The sequence below is a fragment of the Carettochelys insculpta genome, chromosome 10, assembly GCF_033958435.1.
Source record: "Carettochelys insculpta isolate YL-2023 chromosome 10, ASM3395843v1, whole genome shotgun sequence".
In the NCBI taxonomy this organism is placed as follows: Eukaryota; Metazoa; Chordata; order Testudines; family Carettochelyidae; genus Carettochelys; species Carettochelys insculpta.
Window position 1 is genome coordinate 3,352,523 of NC_134146.1, and position 24,627 is coordinate 3,377,149.

Sequence of the window (24,627 nt, forward strand, 5' to 3'; positions counted from 1 at the left end):
CAACGAAAATGATTAAAGATCTAGAAAACATAAGCTATGAGGGAAGACCGAAAAAAAAATACTGTTGTTCAGTCTGAAGAAGAGAGAACTAAGAGGGGGCATGATAGCAGCTTTCAAGTATATAAAACTTGTTACCAAGGAGGAAGGAGACAAATTGTCTTTTTAACCTCTGACGATAGGACAAGAAGCACCGGAATAAATTGCATAGGGAGGTTATGGAATCTCCATCATGGGAGGCTTTTAAGAGTGGATTACACAAGCATCTGTCTGGGATGGCCTAAATAGTATTTAGTCCTTCCCTGTGTGCAGGGACAGGTGTAGATAACCATTTGAGGTCCCTTCTAGTCCCACAGTTCTATGATTCTATAGTTATGTACGTGTGTCAGTTGGGGTGTGATTTTATGCTGATGTAGTTATACTGGTCAAAGCGCTAGTAAGGCTGCACGTAAGCTGGTATAATTATGCCTGATACCAGGATGCCTTATAGGGCTCATCACCTGTGCTCGTGGATCGTTCAGCTGCTCTGAAGTGTGACTGTTGGAGCTCATTTCATTGAAAGCAGGGCAGAGAGGAGGTGGGGTCTGAATCATCAGCCAGGCTGTGGTTTTCTCTCAGAGTTTGTTTCCTTGGCAGGAAGCAGAGAAAGTTCACCAGAGAGAGGAAGAGGGAAGAAGAGAGTTTGAGAGATGGAAAGAGGAGGAGAGGACAAAGTTTCAGAAAGAAATGGACGGCCTGAGGCAGTTGTTCCTGACAGAATTCAAGGAAATCTCCAGCAAGAACTCTGCCTTAGAAGGGGTGAGTGAAAGGGGAGGGTCAGCATTCTGTTCTGAAGGAAATGCTCAGCTTTCTTCCTGTGTTGGCTTCAGTACAGCCCACTGAGTTTTCTCGTGAGTGCCATCAGGTCAGAACCAAACCTCAAAAGCTGGCAAGGATGAATTCATCAGCAGGCTGGTAAGTGTAACTTCCCTTTGTACAAATGGGGACGGGGAGGAGATCGTTTCCTAGTTTTACTGATATTTCTTGGTGTGGCAAAGAAAAAAAAAAGAGAGAGAGACTAAAGCCCAAAACAGTGACAATGGAGAAATAAGCCCTGAGGGGAGTCTATGGGATTTCAGAGCTCGGTGCCCGGGATGTTCCATCCCTGAGTTAGCCCTGGCATTTTAACTCATTCCATTGCCCCCAGTGTGGTAACACAGAGGATCCTTCTCAGAATGGAGAGAAATACTGACTTGAAAACAGCATTGAGGCATCATCCCTTGTGTCTGGTTCAGTTCCGTCTTTAGTTTTAGGGTAAGTCTCACCTCAAGAAGAACAGTTTTCTAAGGCCAAACACTCTCATCTGACAGGCCGTGCAGCAGTTTAGCAAGTGAGTTGCAGAGGTCTAGACTGGATATTAGGAAAAAACTGTACTTCCCCAGGGCTACGTCTACACGTGCACGCTACATCGAAATAGCTATTATAGGCTATTTCGATGAATAGCGTCTACATGTCCTCCAGGGCTGGCAACGTCGACGTTGAACGTCGACGTTGGGCAGCACCACATCAAAATAGGCGCTGCGAGGGAACGTCTACACGCCAAAGTAGCACACATCGAAATAAGGGTGCCAGGCACAGCTGCAGACAGGGTCACAGGGCGGACTCAACAGCCAGCCGCTCCCTTAAAGGGCCCCTCCCAGACACACTTGCACTAAACAGCACAAGATCCACAGAGCCGACAACTAGTTGCAGACCCTGTGCATGCAGCATGGATCCTCAGCTGCAGCAGCAGCAGCCAGAAGCCCTGGGCTACGGGCTGCTGCACACGGTGACCATAGAGCCCCGCAGGGGCTGGAGAGAGAGCGTCTCTCAACCCCCCAGCTGATGGCCGCCATGGAGGACCCTGCTATTTCGATGTTGCGGGACGCGGATCGTCTACACGTGCCCTACTTCGACGTTGAACGTTGAAGTAGGGCGCTATTCCCATCCCCTCATGGGGTTAGTGACTTCGACGTCTTGCCGCCTAACGTTGATTTCAACTTCGAAATAGCGCCCAACATGTGTAGACGTGACGGGCGCTATTTCGAAGTTGCCGCTGCTACTTCGAAATAGTGTGCACGTGTAGACGCGGCTCAGGAATGTGGTGGAGCACTGGAATGCGTTACCAAGAGAGGTGGTGGAATCTCCATCCCTCGAGGTTTTTAAGTCCTGGCTTGACAAAGTCCTGGCTGGGATGATTTAGTTGGGGTTGATTCTGCTTTGGGCAGGGGGCTGGACTTGGTGACCTCCTGAGGTCTCTTCTAGCCTTAGGATTCTATGATTCTGTGGGTCAGTGCTTGAGAGTCTTCCCCAGCAGGTACCATTGCTAGCTAGAATCTGGCACAGGTGGAAATAACCCCCTTTCTTCCTCTCCAGAAACTGCAGGAGCTGCGGGCCAAAAGCCAGGTGGCATCCAATCTGGGAGTGCTGCGGGATGATGACTCAGAGGACAAGCAGCAGTGGGCACAGACTCAGAGAGAGCTCCAGGTCCTGAGGGAGAAGATGGAATTGCAGGTGACAAAGTGTGGAAGGGCTTGTTTCCGATCAGCTCCCCTTCAGCCAGCTGTGAGGACCTCTTGCATGACTGTGCAACATAGTGCAGGCAGGGGAACGCCAGCAACCTGCCTGGTGTGCCATTTCGGGGCACCCTTGGGCTCCCTTTCAGAAGAGCAGTGGGCCTGGGCTTCATTTTTAGCATGTTCTCAGTACCAGGTGCTTTCCTGAATCATGGCCGAGCGACTTTACCAGTCTGCACTGTTCTGCAGGAGGATTGTAAGCCCTCCTCCTCCAGAGCATAACTGATCTGCAATTCATGGGGGGGAAAGAAGCTTTCCCTGGTGGAAGCTTAACCCATAACCATCCCTTGCAGGGCTTCTTACACTATTTTGCTGAAGCAACTTGGGGACAGCTCTTGGAGTAGGTAGCTTAGAGAATGGACCAGCCTTTATCTCCCACACCTCTGAATAGCAGTAACAATGAATAACGGCACATTCATGCCAAACTGAGGGAGAAGGAAAAAAAAACCAAAACAGATGGTGTTTTTGATTTGTCAGAAAACGGAGTGGAAGAGGAAGCTGAGGGAGCTTCAGACGGAGCACCGGGTGGAAAAGGAAGAGGTAAGTGTTAGGCGGAAGCTAAAAGCAATGACTTGGGGTTCTTCCAGAGACAGCACATCAGTCATGAGTTCCCGAGGCACTCGGTAAGATCCCGCATCTGCCACCTGCCCTCACATCTGTAGTCCAATCCAACGATTCCCGTATAATCCTCGGGGGGGTTGACAGGTTCGTGTCCCGAGATCAAGCCCAGTTAGGTTATTACTAAAATTTTTCAATGGCTAGGAGCTCCGAAGTGCACTGATGGAACACTCACACGATAGGAACTCTTTTATATCGACCATAAATAATGGCGTTACGCATTCCGTAATGTTACACACACTCGCTCAGCAAGGTGGACAGAGAGAATACAGAAAGTCCATTGACACATCTGCACTTGCACCATCCCAGGCAGAGCAACCTGGATGTCAGCCATTGCCTTCCTCATTACTCTCACCTTCCTCGTCTTCAGCACTGGGTGGCCATTCTGATGTCCTTTTTCTATAGCAGCTTCCTTACAAGGCAGCTCGAGGGGCTTTACGGTGAGGGAGTGCAATGGGGACCCAAGAGCCTCTTGTTATAAGAGACATCAGTTATTTTTCCATCTCTGTGCAACAAGATTGGTAGTTACTGAGTGCTGCAAAAAGCGGCAAGAAATAGTCCTGGTGCACGTGGGTGACTACTTCATAATGAGGATGAAGATGATGAGGATGATGATGGTAGCAGAGGGTGAAGAAGGAGGCAGACGTATTAAGAAAATCCTTCTTTATTTTTGAAATACTGTCTTGGCCACCCTGCACTAGAAAGACATTACAGAGCTGCGTGAAGACTCGTTAGAGTAAACAAAAACGTGACTGAAATGTAACGACCCCGTCTGACTCCAGTTAAGTCAATGGGAAGTCCTCCGTGATGCCATTATTTGTGACAGTAACTTGGTGATGCACCTGTGTGTGCTTCCCGAAGTGGACAGTGACCATCCACTGACATTTCACAGAGAGCAGCAAGCAACACCAGACAGCAGCAACTGTGCGTCACTTTCTACTACAGGTTGAACCTCTCTACTCTGGCACTATCTCGTCCAGCAACATCTGCAATCCAGCATGATTTTAGTTAGCCAGACAACCCCTTGCGGGTGTGGCCACGTTTCCCGTGGTCCTGTAAAGTTTTTATACAACCCCCAGTCCTGGCTCTCAGTGTTCTGTGCCGTTAGTTAGCTGTAATTTACCCCAAATGTCTCCTAAGAGCCCAGTAAGCAGTGAAAGTGTTGGTCATGTGCAACACAATATTGACCTGCCGTGGTCCAGCAAATTCTCTCGTTTGGCACCCATCAGGTCCTGAGGGTGCATTCAAACTGTATAATTGATTGCAAGATAGAATTTCCACTTCATGGGAAATTCTAGCGCTTTGAAATTTCTTGTGAAATGTAAATGTGTGAACATTGATATGTTTCATTTCAATAATAATAAAATATTAATATGGATTCAGCTTAAATACAGTTGAAACAAATCCAATTTATACATATGAATTTCAATATATTTAATAGTATAGCAATATTCCCGTTAAATTTAGTGTAATAAAGACAAATTGGATCAAAATATTAAAGTCAAATATATAGGGTAGCTAATACTTTCGAGCGTGTTTCAATAACACAGTGAGATATTTTACTGCATGCAGATAAGATGTCTCATCATCAAATGAATCACAAAAGTGAAATGACCCGTTTTCACATTTTTCCATTAAAAACTAGGTCAAGATGACACTTTCCCATGATTTTTTTTATTTTGATCAAACTATATTTTCCCAAGGAGAATAGATTTCTTTAAATTTTTTCATTCTTTTTTCTCTCTCTGCTTGGTCTTGATTTGAACCTATGATCAAGCAGGAGAAGAGAGCGCCAGACGTTTATAAATAACGTCACTGTGCAAAATAAAATCTCAAGGCAAAGTGAAAATCCACAAGCTGCCTCACTTTAGAGGTTGTCAGGTTCTGTATTAACGGGAAAAATGGTATCTTTACCATATTTTATACCCAGCATGTCCAGGCCTCATAATTACTTCCTTATCCCTTTCAGCTGAAGAGCGAAAATGAGAGACTCCAGGCCTCCCTGTCGCAGGACCAACAGATGGCTGCCGACCGTTTCCAACAGCGAATGGGCTCGCTCAGTGCTCAGCTGAAAGAGCAGACCAGGGTTATCCGGTCGCAGGAGAAAACGGTAAGCATGTCGTGTTCATGTGGGCCTGTGAACACAGCCCGGCTCTCTATCCCCCTCTAGAGGCTAACCCGCACCTAGTCTAGGAGACTGCCACAGCCTCTGGCCTGTAATTCATCATCAGCTCAGGCAGTAACAGGCTTTGGCTTCAGAGTGCCTGGGAAGTATGATTTTTTTTAAGCCAATGGGAAACATACAGGCCCCTGGCCTCAGTGAGACCCATTTGCTGGACGTAGTTCAGCTGTTGTACAAACTGCTGATGTACGACAGCTATCCAGAAATGAGCAGAGGGTTTTCATTCGCAAGGGGGAGAAAAGCTTGAGGTGTCATACTCCATCCCAGCAGTGGCCAGAGTTGCAAAAAATGGACAAACAGTTATAAGGAGCGAGGAGGGTCCTGACTAGAAGCGCTGCTGGTGCTTGAGCTGAAATAGGAGAAAGATGCAATTAAAGACAGAGGCCCTGGTTCAGCAAAGCATTTACGCACCTCCTTAACTTGAAGGACCTGCTTACATGTTTTACCAGCTTGGGATGGATTTAAGCAGAAGCCAGTGCTAACGTGATTTTGTCAAATCAGGTTCTGAGGCCCGAGCTACCCTTCAGATTTAGGCTGGCCTAGGTACATGACTCATGGCTGAGCTCTGTAGTAAAGACAACCTAACCTCTGGTGTAGATGTGGCTAAATTGATAGAGGAATACTTCTGCTGACCTAGCACCGCTCCTCATGGTGATGGATTAATTGCTTGGATGGAAAAAGCCGTTCCGGAGAGGGGCCATGTCTACATTAGGGGCACTGCAAAGTGAAAGTGGCCCCAAAGTGCAGACATTTTCTGTAAGGCCCTCAAAGTCACAAATATCCTTTCCACATACACGTGGGAATGAGCTGGCATGAGCAGAATAACGGGGTCAATCTTTGTGCTGTGGCTCAGAGATTGTCTTATTCTTTTCCAGACCTTTCGTTGAGGCACTTGCATGTAATTAATACAGCTTTTCCTTTTGTCTGCTGGTAAGGCATCCATCTAGGGTGGCATGTAATCCTAGCTAAAACCTCTCCCTCCCATGTGTGATGAGCTCAATTTGTGCCTGGGCCGGTTGTCGAAACACTTTGTGCACCCTTTGAAGATGTGCCCAGAGGTGCAAACTTCAGCGGGAGATAAAAATGTTGCTAGCCTTTGCAGACCAAAGAAACCGTTTTTGAATGGTGATACTGGTAGATTGTTTCTTTGCAGATCAAGATGCTGTCTGCAAGCAAAGCTGAAGGTAATGGTCCGTCTTGGGGGCGGGGGGTTAATAAGAATGGGAACCGATAAGATTTCCATAGTGGCTGAGATGCTGCTCATCTTCAAATGCAAAGTCATCTCTCTCCACAGCAAAATGGGAATGCAAATTGTCTCATTAGCATCTAAAGTTTTCTGACCCTTGCATCCACGGGCTAGTTTACATGACTGCTTAAGTTGAGGTGACTTACGTCACTCGGAGATATGAAAAAGACACACACACGCAGACAGCCAAGTGACCTAGAGGGCTGTTCATTCTAGGGATGTGTCAGCAGGAGATGCTGTCCTCACGCGGAGGTGGAGGTACTGATGCTGATGGGAGGGCACCTTGCCTTCAGCAGACAGCGTCTGTGGCAGGTAGCGAAGGTAGTGTAAAGTTTCTCCTAGGGACTCTGACATAAATCAGGATCTGTCAAGAAAAGCCAGAGCCCTTCCCACGTGATGCTTTGTTCCGGGAAATCAGCTGCACAAGAATAAGGAATTGTTCCAGCTCAGATGCTCTCACTGAGATTTCCCACATCCCACTGCCGAGGCAAAGCAAAGGCTTCCTTTCCGGTGCTGTGGCTGCTAAGCTGCAGAGAGCCCTGACTCGTCTGATTTTCAGAACCCGCTCTGGGCAGCCGAGGGCTCTGAGGACTTCCCTGCCAGCTCTGTAGCAGTCCCCTCCCTGAGTAAGCACTTACTTCCTTGTGGCCTGGCTGGTGTTTCAGCTCTCCTGCAGGCCAGCACCCCCGCCGACCAGGGCAGCTTGTTGGGTAACTCAAATGTCGGGTCAGGATTTTAGGGTCACCCCTTCCAGAGTTGTAACCATCCCAAGGCCAGGGCCTGTAGTTTCCATAGCAGAAATAAACAAAATCCTTTTGCCTTCTCTGGGCTTCTTCTTGGCCCATTCTGCTGCCCCCTTGCTGGGCTCAGCGACGCTCATAAAGAGCTTTGCCAGTGAGGGGAACCTGCCCCAACCTTGACTATGGGTTGGATTCTCTATCTGTATTGCAGTTGTCCTGGGACCACTTCCTACCTTGGTCTGTTCCTTATTTAGTCAGGAACAGTCGCTGGCTGGAGAGCTTTCCTCTCTGCTTCCTCATGGTCCCGTAGGAGCAGCCTCACTCCTGGCAGTCCTGTCCCTCCACCCCATCCCACCCCTGGGCCCTCTGAGCACTTAAGCCTTGCTACGTAAAAGTGACAGGCCCCATCTTTTAATCCTGGCTGGCTTAGGCCCAGAATCTGCACCCACTTGTTGTAAGCTCACATCACAAGGTCACAGTACCAGACTCCAGTGGGGCAAACCGCCTCATCACCTCACATCATGGAAGGCCCCAGGCCGCCTAGGTACTCGTCTGGTGTGATACTAGTTTTGAAACCCACAGTTTCCATAGCTTTAATCAGAGGAATGGGTCTTCCTTTTCATGGAAGAAAAGCTTTCCTTATCCTCCCAGGTTGTGACTAGGGTCTTTAGCTGAGTAACCAAGGTTTCTCTCCTCTGCAGTGCCCCAGCAAGCGCCCAGAGCACCAGATCCAGAGGAGTCTTCTGAGGAAGGTATCTGTCGCAGACAAAAGTCCTTCCCTCCTGGTGTCACGCTTGGACTTTGCACATTGATCGGTGTATGGAAAAATGAGGAATTATTAAGGGATGGAAGGGAAAGTGAGGGTTCTGTGGTTCAGGCTTTCAGGTAACCTCAGTTCAGTGCCTGCCACAACTCTCTCGTCATTATTTGATGCTGGTAAGGCCACATCTGGAATATTGTGTCCACTTCAGGGGCCCCCATTACAGAAGAATGTGGACACATTGAAGAGAGGCCAGCAGAGGGCAACAAAAATGGTTAGGGAGCACGCGACTTATGGAGGGAGGCTGAGGGATTTCGGCTTATTTAGTCCACAAAAGAGAAGAGTGGGGGGGGGGGGGGGGGTTTGATAGCAGCCTTCAGCTTCCTGAAGGGGGATGACAAAGAAGGGGGAGAGAGGCTGTTTTCAGTAGTGAGAGGTGACAGAACAAGAAGCGATGGTCTCAATTTGCAGAGGGAGAGGTGTAGGTTGGATATTAGGAAAAACTATTTCCCCGGGAGGCTGGTGAAGCACTGGGATGCATTACCCGGAGAGGTAGCGGAATCTCCGTCCCAGACTCTTTAAGTCCCCTCTTGACAAAGCCCTGGCTGGGACGATTTAGTTGGGATTGGTCCTGCCTTCAGCAGGGTTTGGCCTGCATGACCTCCTGAGGTCCCTTCCAACCCTGTGATTCTGTGCAAGACAAAACAGGCCTTGGATGGGGTACTCTGCCCTTGCTGTCTCCTCCACAAGGTTAAGCAGAGGAGAGTCATTGGGGCTGCAATAGCATCGCAGCAAACAGCCTTCTCCGAGTGCTTTGGGGCTTGATGTTTTCAGCAAGGGTACCCTTTTTGCGTTCAGGCCCACGTTGCCTTCCTGTCAGAAAGAATGGGACTGTACCTCTGATCCCAACACGGTGCAATCCCATAGCACCCAGAGGGTATTACCACTGTGATGTCAGCACAATTCTGGGGAGAATTCAGGTCTGCCAAAACCCAGCTGTATGGAGCCAGGTGCTGTGAGGACAAGAGTAGAAGGTCAACCATGGGAAGAAGCTTGGCAAAAATGAAAAAAAAAATCCTACATTTTCATTGCATCTTTTTCCACAGGGACAAAAATAATTTAGTTGGACAGCAAAGTGTTTCCAAGTAGTAAGACTGCAGTGGCGACGCATAGGAGTTGTAGTTTGGGGCCCTCATGCTGAGGGCCATGAGCCCTCCAGGACTCTCCCAGAGTCTCCAGGAATTAAAGATTTACCTTAAAGTAAAGATTAGGTGGTGTCATGAACCGTCCAGAAATACCTAGAATCACAATCAGCCATCCTATGCTCCTTTTCTTCTCTCTAGTCCAGGCTCCTGAGTTGGACTACACTTCCCAGGATGCACCATGAGGTGGCACATCAGGGAATCCCAAGAGAAGACCATGGTGCCTCATGGGAGCAGCAGTCTAAATATTTTTTGGCAAAAACGTTTCCGTTTGGGAGCATTTTTTTTCCCCAAAGAAAGTAGACACTTCAGGAGGTGAAATCATTTAGATGAAAATCCAAATTTATAACAAAATCAGGCTAGATGGAAAATTTGCTATCCACCTGCGAAATATAGCGTGAATGTGCGGCACCACAATAACCGCACAACTGAACACCCGATTTCCCCAGTGAAACATGATATGATCACCACCTTATTCATCATATTGGGGGATAATTTTCCTTCCAATAACAAAGGCACTGTGGGGGAGGGTGGGGGATATTACAAAAGTTGTAACAAGGACAGATTAAGGCAGAAGCACAGTAGCCACCTGCGGAGGGCCCGCAGCTCCAAGGATCCTTGGGTAAGGTTAAAATCTCAGCTTTTTGTACGTATATGTCTTGCCCTTGTGGTTATCAAGAAAAACTTGAAACAGGACCCAGATGGTGAAAAGGGAGCTATCAGTCCATCTTCTTCTAGGGACAGGGACCAGTCTCTGGTCCCAGGCTCTCTGGCTTGGCCTTTGATACTAACAACCTCGTGATTTCGGGTTTTGCCGCAGACCTGGAGGACACCCTGGACAGGAAGCAGAGGCTCCTGGAAGCCCTGCGGAAGAATCCCAGCCTGCTGAAGCAGTTCCGCCCCATCCTGGAGGAGACGTTGGAGGAGAAGCTGGAGAACATGGGTGTGAAGAAGGTGAGTGCCAGGAGAGAGGAAGCCAACAAAGGTGCGGGGAGAGAGACATCTCTCTCTTTTCAGTGCAGCCTCTTCCCTCCTCATCCCTTGATAGATGGCTAAGTAGAGGCCCTGACTGAGATCAGGATCCCATTATAACAAGGACCATGTAGACCTTCCCTGCCCAGGGCTTATCATCCAGGAGCTCTGGATGTGTATTCCTGTTGCTCGCCCGCGCCAAGACCCAGGTCCCCGCATCCTCACCGCTATGGCTACCCATGGTAGCCTGAGTATATCCACCCCGCTACCATCACACCTTCATCTGCAGTGAGACGCACCCCGTGGCTCGCCTTGCTCAGAGCAGCTGCAGTCCTAGGGAGACGGGTGCATGTGATGCTGATAAGAGTGGAGGATGGGAAGCGGGGTCCCCTCTAATTTTTTTCATCCCTGACTGGAATACATTTTATGGGCATTGATGCCTGTGCAGATGGGCACCACACATAGAAATACCGGCTGCAGCACACCTCAGGGCATCATACGTTTCTCTGGGCTGGGGCTGTTCCCACGTGCACGACAGCCCCTGGCACGCGGATAGGCGGATTCTGATACTGGGTCACCTGACTGGGGGGACTGTCCCCATTTTAGGCTGATGAATACTGTGGGCATAAGACCAGATCCAAAGTCCAGCGAAGCTCTTGGAAAGTTGGATGAGGGCCGTAGTTTGGAGAAGGCCATGTTCTCTGTCAGGGGTAATGGAGACTGTGAGGGAGAAGGTTTGTTTCACCATCTGAAGCGGCGTCAGTATTATCTCGGGGTGTTTGTCATGTTACCCATAATCCTCTCTGCTTTAGGCCTCCAAGGGGATTCCTGCTCAGGTCTATAAAAACCTGAGCTCCCTCATAAGGACTCAGCAGCAGCAGAAGGCTAAGAAATTTCCCAATATCCTCAGCTTGCGAGACAAGCTGCTTCACGAGGTCGACTGGAAAGTGAAGCGGCGCCAGAAGCACGATGACGTTTTGGCACAGCAACGTTCAGTACCCTCAGGTAAAGGGCTGCGGCGCTCTCTTTGGCAATCTCTGCTGTGGGCGTGAGTTCAGTCCCAGCCTAGAGCTGCGCTCACAAGTGATCATTTTCAGGACCCATTGTGAACCCCAGAGGAAAGCTGTGCAAGGCAGATATTTCGTTCAGTGTGAATAGCCATCTGCAGTTGCGGCAGGCACTGTTCTGCTTGAGTGAGTGTGCAAACAGAAGCGATACTTCTCGTTTCGAGGCTGGGGGAGAGCTGCCAAAAGGGCCCTGGTCTGCAAACTCTCCTCCCTCTGTCTGTTGCTAGAGCATGCAACGAGCCAGTTGACGACTATCAAATGGGTTTACAAGGAGCTACAATGCTCAGTGTCCTCCTGCGTTAGGGGAATGCCATGCAGGAAATACCAGGTGGACAGAGCAGGTGAGGAGAGTGGGTCGGGTGAGGGAAGGAAAGTGATTCTATCCCACCGTTTGGTGGCCAGGGACCACAGCATCCCGGTGTTACACCATCTGAGTTACTGCGTGGGCCAGACAGTCGTGTATATCAGCTCTCCGCCCAGTGTGAAGTGGCCATGGGTGGGAGGGTGTGGCTCGGAGGAGGTCTCTTAACACTGCTACCCTGGCTGTGTTGTGCGTGGAGACAGTGGGATGGTGAAGCCTGGGGCTTCTCATGCACATCTTTTTCATCTTGTACATCTTTTCCTTTTCTTAAGATAACCCAGGTTGCCCGGCAGGATTAGCGCCTTCTGAATCCGTGCCATGAAAGACACCTGCATGGGCTAGACACCGCGTTTCTGTTTTCTGCCCTGGCTCTCAGTGTCCCTTGTCCCGTTCCAGCCAAAAGCCCGAAGAGCCCCAGGTCGCCTCGCCGGGTCGTGGCTGCCAAGCCCAGAGTGCTGCAAGTTGAGTTACAGCCCTATGCGGAGGAGCAACCCCGACCAGCTCCTCGCAGCAAAGCCAGCCTTTCCCACAGCCTGCCAGAGCTGCCCCGAGTAACACCACAAACCCAAGGCAGCAGCCTACGCCGTGCTGCCAGCCAGCACCCCAGGTGAGGCCCGTTTACAGCTCCTGTTCTTGCCACCAACACTACTCTCCTGCCTTTCGCTTGTGTGCTTACCGCGGCCAGCAGCCTCCTACAGAGCTTAGATGTCCCTTTTCTAGTCTGTCGTGGATTGCAGGAGCCCCAGGAACCCAGTGTGCCCGGCCTGGTGCCTTTTGTTGCAGCAGGAAGTCTCACCTGGAGTGCCCCTGAAATGTCTGAGTTGCAGGCCCTACTGAGGGTATGTCTACCCTTGGGACGAGGAGGTCACCTCTAGCTCTACTAGACACACTAGCGCTGATTTACAGAACACCGGGTGGTCAAGTCTAGCCCCCTGCCAAGGTGCAGAGCTTGTCGTGGCTCAACCACTGTGCGTGTTGTAACAGGACCAGCGCGACTGAGCTAGCATGCTAAGAACAGCCGGGTAGGATTGGCTGGGCAGGCTCGTATACATGCCTTGGGTCCTGGATGGAGGACACAGAGTCTAATTCTTCATGTGGCCCGTGCAGCTGCAGTGCACTTGCTATTTTAGCATGCTGGCTCAGCCAAGGCTAGCGTGACTGTGTCCAGCCTGTCAAGGAAATACACCCCCAGCTCCCAGACCTGGCAGAATTGCCATCGTTGTTTTTTAAAGTATTTTAATTGATTTAAATATTCACGCTGGTTGCGCGCGGCTGCGTGGGAGAGCCAGCTTCTTATTTAATGATGTGGATAATAACTAATGTAGATACTATGATTCAAAGAAGTTAAAGCTTTTGTCATGGCTCCTTCCCCACTCTAGCAAGATAAATGCAGAAGTGGGGACCAGCAAAAGTACCTCCAAAACCTTATTTACCAGGTTTTGGTATAAACTTCCCCACAAAAATCCTAAAAACCTTAGATTTTGGGGATAAAATTCGCTGCCACCACCCAAGTAATAATAAGGAAACCAGGGAGAGACGACTTGGGAAATCTCAGCCCCAAAACTAAAAACCAGGACACAAACATTAACCAAAAGCAGGTTAGTAAAAAGAAAAAGAGAGAACTTTTATTACAACAACAATATTTGTGCTGCAAGCCTCATGGCCAGATGGAAGAGTCACAAAGTAAAACACATGGGGAGTCTCCACCATGGGCCTAGAACTTAGTTACAAGGGCTACGTCTACACGTGAAGCCAACATCGAAATAGGCTATTTCGATGAATAACGTCTACACGTCCTCCAGGGCTGGCAACGTCGATGTTCAACTTCGACGTTGCGCGGCACCACATCGAAATAGGCACTGCGAGGGTACGTCTACACGCCAAAGTAGCACACATCGAAATAAGGGTGCCAGGCACAGCTGCAGACAGGGTCACAGGGCGGACTCAACAGCAAGCCGCTCCCTTAAAGGGCCCCTCCCAGACACAATTGCACTAAACAACACAAGATCCACAGAGCTGACAACTGGTTGCAGACCCTGTGCCTGCAGCATGGATCCCCAGCTGCCGCAGCAGCAGCCAGAAGCCCTGGGCTAAGGGCTGCTGCCCACGGTGACCATAGAGCCCCGCAGGGGCTGGAGAGAGAGCATCTCTCAACCCCCCAGCTGATGGCCGCCATGGAGGACCCAGCAATTTCGACGTTGCGGGACGCAGATCGTCTACACGGTCCCTACTTCGACGTTGAACGTCGAAGTAGGGCGCTATTCCGATCCCCTCATGAGGTTAGCGACTTCGACGTCTCGCCGCCTAATGTTGAAGTTAACTTCGAAATAGCGCCCGACGCGTGTAGCCGCGACGGGCGCTATTTCGAAGTTGGTGCCGCTACTTCGAAGTAGCGTGCACGTGTAGACACAGCTAAGGAGAGTAAAAGAACATTTCTAAAAAGTGCACAGACATCGGATCCCACTTCCCACACCATAAAACAACAAAGCCTCATGGATCCATCTAAACTTTACCCTACTTACAGCAGATTCGAAGGCCTGTTCTTGGAGGGAGATATTCTCTCTCTCTCTCCCTCATGGCTGGAAAGAAGAAGCAAAAAGACAGAGAAGAGAAGAGGGAGGAGCCAAAATTCAATTCTTACCTACATTTCTATAGACCAACCCCACCTGGCTAAGGAGGTTAACCCTTTTACTCCCAGGCTGCTGGCTGTCCCTCATGATCATGACAGCTTTGTATTCATTAATACGCAAAATGTCAACACCACTGGTCAAAGTAATTAGCCTCAAGTGAAACTCTGAGCACAGGTACAGCCAGGACGGGGACACTGAATGGCAAGTTCGAGTACAGGAGCAAATACTGGCTCTGTTTTCCCCTTTCCCAAACCACCATCCCCCAGTTACCTGCAGCAGCTGCTCCATGCGCCTCAACACCACACCACTGTCAGGGGCAGGTTAACGCTGCCTCCGCGCTTAGCTTGTCCCCCGCCTGCAGGCGGAGCAGGAGTTTCTGACTGCCAGTCCATCCTCTTCAGGGCAAAGTCCCGTCGCACAGAACTCCAGCGCCTTGCCCGTTGCTGGGTCTACTTGCAGCCCGTTTTCAGAACCCTTCCTCTTCCGTCCTGGGGCAAATGCGGGCTCCTGGTTCTCACTTCTAAACGCCCTCCACTTCCTCCGGGTCTGACCTTTCCTTCTCCTCTCACTGAACTTTCAGCACGCCGCCTTTCAGCTCCGAGGAGGACTCTGCGGAGGACCTCGTCCGGCTCACCCCGGTGAAGCCGAAGCCTCCCAACACCCGGCAGGCAGCGCACGTTCCTTCAGGTCAGGCCCAGAATGACGACAGCACTTCAGACTGGTCCGACGTGGAGTCCTCCACAAGAAAAGCCAGCCCTCCCATTGGCACCACTCCGGCCGGTGAGGCACAGATAACATTGTTCCTCTTTGGCAAGGCAGCTGCGGTGCGACGGTCAGGAACCTCCGTCGCGTCACGTGCCCCACGGTTGGTAGGAAAGGGAGATTCACCTGTACACCCGTCTCCATATTTGACAACTCAGGCCCACCAAAGGGAAGAGGGGGTGGCGAGGTGTGGTTGTCCATTCAGCCTCTTTCCTCAGCCTGGGGGGGCACCGAATGTGAAGCAGTTCTGGTGGCCGGTGATTTGAAGGGGCCTGGGCCTTGCAGTCCCTGGCCCGCCTGCAGCTACAGCGGCCGCCAGACCCTGGGCCCCTCGAATCACCACCAGAGCCCCAGCCGGGGCCGAAGGGCTGGCTGGGAAGGCTGGCCCCCATCCCTCTTCCACCCAAGGCCCCACCCCTTCTGGGGCACAGATCTAACTCTGCAGCCCCCACACCTCTCAGCGGGGCCCGGAAGGTCCCCCCAGCAGCCCTGCTGGGACAAGAAAGGGGCAGTCGTTCTCCCTGACCGGGCTCCTCAGGACACTGGTGCCAAGGTGCCCTTTTGTGGCAGGAGACCAGAAAAGGACATTTCTCACCCTCCCTGTCCCAGTGTAAAACCCCGACGGGGCTGGCTGATGGGTGTGGGAAGCAGGCCTGTGTCCTGAGGCCAGGTGCTCCTGGCTGGTTGCAGAGCCATATGGCGTCACTCTGGCCCCACTCTGCATGAGCAGACCCACAGGTGCCAAGGGGACTATCAGCGGGGCCACCAGCCCTGGGGTAAGGTGGGATGGTAACTCAGCTTTGGGCTCTGGAGGGGGCGGGGTCAAGGGCAGAAGGGGCGGGGTCAATTACAGAAGGGGCAGGACCCAGAGCAGAAGGGGCAAGGTCCCATGTGGAGGGGGCTTCGCGCTCCTGGCCCCTTTCAAGTGCCAGGCCTGGGGGCAGCTGTCCCCTATGGCCCCCATCCCTGCCCACTCCCAGGCCTGGGGCCGTTCACCTGCATAGAGGCATAGATGTACATAAGGACCTACTGGGATCAGGGCCCTTGTGAGGAGATGAACACTGATGTGCTTTCAAAGCACACAGCCCCGTCCTTTTCCCTCCCGTTGGACGAGCCCTTCTTCTCCGGGTGCAAGAACTGAGAGGGACCTCTCGGCTTGGTGTTTGTGAGGGAGTTTCTGCTCGCTCGCCCCGAATGCATGTGTGCGTCTGCTTAAAATACGCTTCGGGAGAGCAAATATCAGGGTTTTTCCTGCTGCCCTGCTGAGGGTTATCGGGAGGTTTTCAAGCAAGGCGGAGACTGTACCAAGAAACAGTGAAACAAATTGTATGTGAAGAGCAGTCAAATGCAGAACAGGAAGAGCCACTGCTTTCAGCCAGCTTCCTCAGAGCAGCCTTAGGTGCTGTACATCGTACATACTGACGTTCACAAAAGTTAACCTTTTATATTCATTAACACACAAAGCGACAGCACCAGCAGTCAAAGTAATTAGCCTCAAGTGAGACTCTGAGCACAGGTACAGCCAGGACGGGGACACTGAATGGCAAGTTCGAGTACAGGAGCAAATACTGGCTCTGTTTTCCCCTTTCCCAAACCACCATCCCCCTGTTATCTGCAGCAGCTGCTTCACGCGCTTCAATACCACACCACTGTCAGGGGCAAGTTAACAGTGCCCCCGCGCTTAGCTTGTCCCCCGCCTGCAGGCGGAGCAGGGGATTCTGACTGCCAGTCCATCCTCTTCAGGGCAAAGTCCCGTCGCACAGAACTCCAGCGCCTTGCCCGTTGCTGGGTCTACTTGCAGCCCGTTTTCAGAACCCTTCCTCTTCCGTCCTGGGGCAAATGCGAGCTCCTGGTTCTCACTTCTAAACACCCTCCATGGCTGACCCCGATTCCCCGATTGAATCCCAGTGGGCAATAAACACAGGACTTTTAGCTCCAATGGGCCAGCTTCTACTGCGTGAGCTGAAAGATGTCCATTGCCTGGGGACAGAAGTGGGCATTTTTCAGCCGCAGAGAAACCACAGCAGAGACAGGCACTTGGCAAGTCTGTTAGGGGGAAACCATCTTTTTAGTCCCAGATCTTGAAGGTGTCCCCTTAAACAATGCCTCCGGTGCACATTATTGGCAAAGGACTTAGGAACACTTGAGGTGTTTTAGCTAGCCACCTTTGTAGAGGCTAGGGTGAATGCTTCCCAAGAGTTTACGGATGGATATAAATAGTGCACACAGGTGAGCCTTAGTGTTGAGCTCACCTGTCTTCCTCGCAGTAAAACTTCAGAGGCTTCTCTCCACTAGGGCTTTCCAGCAACCTAGTTAGTGCATGTTCATTATCCCACAAGAAAAACAATAGGTTTGGGCAGTGATGGCTCTAGACCTTTGTGGATCGCTCTGCCCAGCTCCCTGGTCAATTAGTTACTTTCATCCAGGAATGGACATTTGGGACATGTCAAGACAATGTCTTACCCATGTTAAATATATTGCATTAACTGGCATTTAATTAGCTGGAGGATACTAGACAGGTCCTAAGTCATTGGAGCAGCTTATCAAGGATGGTAGTGGATTCTCCATCGCTGACGAATGTTAAAGGCGGATGGGCCGTGTTTCTGAAAGCTCTGACCTAGGAGTTACTTTGGAGAAGTCCCCTGGCATGTGCTGTACAAGAGGTCAGACTGGGTGCATTTTGGCCTCGGCATGTATGGGACCGGCCCAGTGACGTCTCACTCCGTGATGTCAGTATTTTGCACGGAGGCCTCCAATTATTGCACCATCTTAGGGATTGACTACAAGCCACATGGCTGGCAGTACAGAGCTGAGCCAGGCTGGGAGTAGCTTCAGTTCATTCTTCCCCGCCTCTTGGTCAGCCCTGCCTACAAAATGAGCAGAAGGCTTCTACCCATTGCTGGCTGCATCCCAAAGATTGTCATAGGAACATAAGAACGGCCACGCTGGGTCAGACCAAAGGTCCATCTAGCCCAGTGTCCTGTCGGCCAACAGAAGCCAATGCCAGATGGCCCAGAGGAAGTGAACAGGTTATCAAAGTGATCCCTCTCCTTTCATCCACTTCCAGCCTTTGGCAAACAGAGGCCAGGGACATCGGTCCTACCCATCCAGGCCAATAGCCATGAATTGATCTCTCTCTTTTCAACCCCATTAAAGTCCTGGCCTTCATAATATCCTCTGGCACCACATCAGCTCTGGTTAGCCATGAAGCTAGCAGCTCTCCCGCTTAGCAGCAGCCTCAGTAAGCTGGGGTGGAGGCACACTGATGCGGTAGCCTACAGCTGATTGTATAGGCCCTATGGAGCAACTGAGGCCGGGAGCTGGAAGACTGTTTCTAAGGCTGCGGAGTGAGGTTTGGAAACAGCCTCCTGATAGGAGCAAACAGCCGAGTTGTTTGAAGAGGAAGCTTGCCAAGTTTGCCAACCATATGGCAGGGGTGCCTGAGAGAGCCTGGGGCTGGTCCCAGTGACTCAGGAGGTCCCTTTCAGGCTTGGGTACTGTGAACTAAAGTGGGCAGCTCAGCTCCGTCACTGACTCCTTTCCCCAGCAACTGGAACAAGGGTCGGATGTGCCACGGAGGCATGCTGTGATATGGTCTGTGCAGGGCCCTGGATCCCAAGTCTAACCAGCTGTGCTCTGTGCAGGGACGCAGGTGTCGGCAATGGCTAAAATTCTGGAGCGCACGCTGAGCACGCCAGCCAGGAAGCCAGCTGGTGGGGTAAAAGTCCTCCCCGGTACTCCTCCGGACTCTCTGAAAGTCAGCCGCTCAGCCAAGAAACTCCAGGTACTGTTGGCAGCAGGAGAAAGCTGGGCAAGCCCTGCACAGAGAGGGAGGTGCCTGGTATTGGGGAATGCAGAGATTTAGTGGGGTGACCATCCCTCCCCATAGAACAGCTCTGCCGTGTAAACTGGGTTGGGGTGAACAATGCTATGGACCGTGGGGGGCAGGCAGGGGGCGTAGGGACTGCGTTCCATCAGGTGAGTGTGTAGAGGGAGCTGAGGGAACTGCCTGTAGGAGGGGAGACCATGCAATAGGCCCCAGCTAGAGGGGAAAAAACCTGGATTCCCCGGGGCAGCTGGTACTGTATAGAACTTAACACGGAGCAAAAACAGTGGGTATCTCCCCTGCACTTCCCTCTGCCGGGGGGCGGTGTCAGAGTCCAGGAAGCTGAAGGTCCATCAGCATCACCAGAACCAGCCTTCGGGAGCTAGACTTGACCCGTGCTGATGTCATCTCAGAGTCTGATGCTTGCTAGACATCATCACATTAAATTTCTTTCTGTACAACTTGGTTGTAAGGTGGCCCTGCGGGATGGATGAGACGTAGAGTCCTAGGGCTGGAAGAGACCTCAGGAGGTCATCGAGTCCAGCCGCCTGCCAAAGCAGGACCAAACCTGATCAAATCAGCCCAGCCAGGGGTTGGTCAAGCCTGGTCTTTAAAAGCCTCTTGAGGAGAGGCTGAGGGATTTAGATTTATTTAGTCCACAGAAGAGAAGCGTTAGGGGCAATTTGATAGCAGCCTTCAACTTCCTGAAGGGGGGTTCTAATGAGGATGGAGAGAGGCTGTCCTCAGTAGTGATGGGTGACAGAACAAGGAGCAATGGTCTCAAACTACAGAGGGGGAGGTTTAAGCTGTATATAAGGAAAAACTATTTCTCCAGGAGGCTGGTGAAGCCCTGGAATGTGTTGCCCAGAGGGGTGGGGGAATCTCCATCCCTAGAGGTTTTTAAGTCCCGGCTTGACAAAGTCCTGGACTTGACGACCTCCTGAGGTCTCTTCCAGCCCTAGGATTCTGTGAGTCTGCTGATGGGCAATGCATGTGCCTGCTTTGGCCTGGGAAGTGCTGGGGAGCTACAACAGAAAACCAGTAGCGGAAGGAGGCATTTGATAAGCCTAAATGGGGAGTTCACTGGTAGGCAAGGTGTGTCACTTGGAAGTGCTCCCAGGGGCGCAGAGGGCAAGCACTCCCTGCCAGCACCCGGCACTCAGCCAAGGTCATTGCCATGCCAGGTAGCCCTTGCTCACGCGCATCGCGGTTGCTCATTCGGTCTCCCTCCGTTCCCCCTGCAGTTTGACGAGGAGGACAGCGAGGTGGAGAGTTCCTCCCTTGAAGAGATCACAGAGCTCCTGGAGCCCTGGAGCCAGTCGAAACAGCAGCAACCAGCGGTGAGGCACAGCGGGGAGTCAGCAGGGTCTCAGGGCACCAGCGTCTGGAGCTCCAGCAGCACAAGGGCTGGAGCCTGGTGACCCTCCTGGCAGCCCCCTTCGCCAGGGCTTGGATTTCCCGCGTTCCTGCCCTGTGGCCTCAAAGCTTTGGATTCCTGCTTCTCCTGGGAGGATCATGCACTGGGTCCCGATTTAGAACCCCACCAGCGTAGAGCAGTCCAAGGGGGAATCACCCTCCCATGGAACCCCAGTGCTACCCAGCCGCGATGGCTCCTTTGCGACAGCTGCCCCGGCGCCCTCTCGGCAGCGCGTGCGGGTCAGCATGCCCTGGCCGGGTGGGAAGAACGTATCGCTGAGCGCCCCTGTTGGGGAGGGACGTGTTCTGCTGCCAGCGTACGGAAAGCAGCAGGACTGAGCAGATGGCGGGACGGGGCTTGGGGTCAGCGGAGTGGGGACAGGTAGGGCTCTGTGGGGGTAGGGCAAGGACAGGTATCCTATGACCACCCGGGCAGGGGGCTCCATAGTATGGAAGCCCCTGCGGCATCAAAACGGCAGGTACAGGGCCCTTCCTCAGCTGAGTGGAGGAAGGAAGGCCTCGCTCCTCCCACGCCAGAAGGGAGTCCCAGCAGACAGCGCACTGTGCATGGATTCACAGGACGCCCGAGCGTGCTCGGAGCTCCATGCCCAGGGAGGACATTTCTGCAGCTAGGGGCTCAATTGCCATGATGTCGTCATCTCCCCATCATGGGCAGTGGGGAGCCCCCTTTCGGCAGCATCCTGGGGCAACGGATGCCTACGAGGCCCTGTCCGATCAGGTCCATAAAAGAGAGGGGGGGGTTGGGGCCACCCACCTAGATGGGTGGGTGACCCTCCCATGAAGTGGGACTTGTGAGCTGCCCCACAGCCTGTTCTGCAGGGGCAAAGACCCCTCCTCATTGGAACCTTCACCCCACGTAGCACCTCATTGGGTTTCCACCCCTCCTGCCCTGCCTCACACTGGGGATGTTCCCTCAGGAGCAGGAATCGGGCCCTGAGTCCATAGCCAGTTCATAGCCCTTCAGCACCCCCCAGACAGGCCTCTCAGCACTGGCTGCAGCTGCTTCCTTCCACACAGCACAACAGCTCTGATGGGCCCTGTCCTACAGCTGACAAAGCCATGACGAGGGGGCCGGGGGAACAGCAGCCTCTCTGGGACTGCTTGGCAGGCTCTCTCGGAGACGCTATGTACAGAAATGCCCACTTGAGGGTGCCATCGCCCCAGAAACAGGCTGGGCTGCTATAGTTAGAGCCACTCAGGGAGCAGGGTGCAGGAACAGATCGGACCAAGCATGTTCCGTTAGTTAGTTAAAGCCTGTTACGCCCATGGGTGTGTAGGGTGGCAACAAAGGTCTTCCACTTCTGTCTGTAAGACCAAGCCTGTGCGCCTGTCTAAGCCACATTCCAAAAAGCAGCAGAGCTCTTTCTCATAAATATGCAGGGCCCGGCTTTCCAGTTGTGCCCTCACAGCCGGGAACGTAAACTATTACCTGGTCAGAACGGTATCCGCTTATACCCTCCCCAGGGACGTGCGTGAATCGTTACACAAGTTGCAGTGTAGAGGATCAGCCCCTCAGAGTCATTCACCTGCAGAGCATTCAAAACCACACCATGCGTTGCATGTACCAAGACGCCAGAAAGATCAGCAACGAACTCAGCAGTGCCTCAGTCTCCCCAGCTGCACCAGAGCATTGCACTGAGTTTAGGTTGTGTCTGCAAGGTGGCTTGTGGCTGGACCTGGTTCAGGTGCACAAAGGGGGAGCATGCAAACACTTCTGTAGTGTCCCACCATGCATGGCCACTCCAGGGGTTCAGAGCTGAGCTCCGTGAGTGCTTCCTGAATCCCAGGCCATACGCAAGCAGAGTGGTAGCGGCAGGAGCCAAATAATGCTGCCCCAGATCTATGGGGCACACCTGCACCCCGCCTGCTGCTGGCTGTGCCTTAATGACAAAGCTGGCCCAGCGTCACATGGGTGTAAAACTCTGGACGAGAATGGCTGGATATGGTCGAATGATGTAACTAATACAACAATACGGCTACATCTACACTAGCCCCAAACTTCGAAATGGCCACGCAAATGGCCATTTCCAAGTTTACTAATGAAGCGCTGAAATGCATATTCAGCGCTTCATTAGCATGCGGGCGGCCGCAGCGCTTCGAAATTGACGCGCCTCGACGCCGCGTGGCTCGTGCCGACGGGGATCCTTTTCGAAAGGACCCCGCCCACTTCGAAGTCCCCTTATTCCCATGTCCTGATGCAGCGAAGCACTTTGGCGTGGGAATCGTCCCCTTGTCTTCAGCGCATCAGTGTTTGGTGTCGTGTGTGTGCTTTAGGCTCAGCTCCTGAAAGGTATTTCAGGGGCACTAGGTGCTTTTCAGGTGCGCTCTGGTAGATGACGGCCTTGAGCCAGCAGGGACAAAGCAATCCAGTCCCTGCTCAAGGAACACTTTCATTTTGAAATTGGGTGACTTTTTTACAAATGTTAAAAATTGCCCCAGGTATTAACCCTCCATCCGTCCTTTTCTGTAGTGCAAACAAACAAACAAACCCATAAAATCAGAGAACATGAGAACTGGAAGGGACAGCAGGAACAGGCCCCATCTAGCCTATCCCTGGGACAGGTGTTTATCTATCCTGTTGTTAACTATCTCCAGTGATGGAGATTCCACAGCCTCCCTAGGCAATTTATTCCAGTGCTTAACCACCTGGACAGTGAAAAAGTTTTTCCTAATGTCCAACACAAATGTTCCATGATGCAATTTTAAACCCTTTGCTTCTTGTCCTATCCTGAGGGGTCACTCAGAACAACTTTTCTTCCTTCTCCTTGTAACACCCTTTTAGGTACCTAAAAGCTTCTATCGTGTCCCCTTTCAGCCGTCTCTCTTCCAGTCTAAACAAACCCAGTTCTTTTACTTTTCACGTAGCTCATATTTTCCCAACCTTCCATCATTTTAGTGGCTTTTCTCTGGACTCTCTCCAATCTCATTTATAACAGGATTTTCTCCCCCCGCCCCACCGCACGGGAAATGGACTAGACAAGGAGAGATACACTATTGCTTGGTAGAAAGTGCCGTTCAAGGTCAAAATGTAGTGGAAAATTAGGGACAAAAGTTGGCAATACTTGGAAAAGGGGTACATGATAAAGGGTCAGAGCTGGGGAGAGGTGAGGGGAGTTGAATGAATGGCGCCCCTATAGTATTCCCACCCATGTACGTGTCTGGAAGTGGTTGTAGAAAGCAAAAGGTCAGACCAAGGCCCATGTAGCCCAGTGTCCTGTCTTCTAATAGTGGCCAGTGTCTCATGCTTCAGAGGGAATGAACAGAACAGGGAAATTATCAAGCAAGCCCCTGCCCCATCATCCAGTCCCCTGGTTGTTCCCCTGACCATCCAGGCTATTTGCCACTGCTGGGTCTATCCTCTGCCTCTTATATCACTTCCCACATGATGGGAGACAATCAGGGCCTTAATGCTCTAGAGGGGAGTTTGCCTGTGCCCAGGTGAACAGAAATGCAGCTCACAGCTTTATTCCCCCTTCTCATTCTTAACATTGCAGGATCCTGTCCAAAGAACGAATGTAGCCCATGTACATAAGTTACTGCATAAAACGAGTTCTGCTGAGTAGATTTAGCCTTAAAAATGACGACTACCGGGCAATCGAAAAAATTTTGTACATCTATTTATGCGCCGTGTGAGAGACAATTTGGACAATTCAGATTTTGATATTTTTGTACAATTGAGAAAGGGGGGTGGGAGTCACCGTTTTACAACCCTGCCCCACCTTTTTTTCCTGTAACCAAGCTGAATGGAATTTCTATATTTTTGTAATTTCACCTTTTTTAAACAAAGGTCAAATTAAAAGCAAAATTCATTATATTTACCCCCCCTCTTTTTTCAGCCAACTTTACTTCCTGTGCCTCTCGCGTTTGGGGGAAAATCTTGTCAGCTCACATTTTACATGTCTGGTCTCATCATCTGTAGTGTGCAAGAGTCTGTGTTCAGGAGAATTAAAACAGAAATTCAAGCTAAAGTGACATTTCTGAGCTTTTGTGAAAATATCCAGGATACCTGGTCACCGGCAATCTCAAAACAAATGCAAACAAACCCTATTTGGAACGCCAGTGCTGGGCATCTTTGGTGTCTGCCCCCCCTGCTGCCAAGGATGTTAAATTTAATGGGTGTTATTACTGAGTAGCTGGGTGTTATGGGTGTCATTACTAAGTAGCTCAGCTATGTTCACCTCTTGGACCAGATCCTGTGCACCACTTCACACTGAGGGTATGTCTTCATTATGC

General features: G+C 51.4%; 1 protein-coding gene across 1 annotated transcript in view; it reads left to right on the forward strand.

Annotated features, from left to right (window-relative positions):
• DZIP1L (DAZ interacting zinc finger protein 1 like) overlaps positions 1-24,340 on the forward strand; it is a 37,522-nt gene extending 13,182 nt beyond the window's left edge. Inside the window, exons 5-16 of the mRNA XM_075003820.1 lie at positions 634-795; positions 2,392-2,529; positions 3,069-3,131; positions 5,179-5,319; positions 6,545-6,575; positions 8,079-8,129; positions 10,160-10,293; positions 11,124-11,316; positions 12,136-12,346; positions 14,950-15,149; positions 18,776-18,915; positions 20,202-24,340. Of these exons, the coding sequence (XP_074859921.1) occupies positions 634-795; positions 2,392-2,529; positions 3,069-3,131; positions 5,179-5,319; positions 6,545-6,575; positions 8,079-8,129; positions 10,160-10,293; positions 11,124-11,316; positions 12,136-12,346; positions 14,950-15,149; positions 18,776-18,915; positions 20,202-20,378 (1,641 nt within the window). The 3' untranslated portion in view covers positions 20,379-24,340. The remainder of the gene's footprint in view (positions 1-633; positions 796-2,391; positions 2,530-3,068; positions 3,132-5,178; positions 5,320-6,544; positions 6,576-8,078; positions 8,130-10,159; positions 10,294-11,123; positions 11,317-12,135; positions 12,347-14,949; positions 15,150-18,775; positions 18,916-20,201) is intronic.
• Positions 24,341-24,627: the final 287 nt, after the last annotated feature.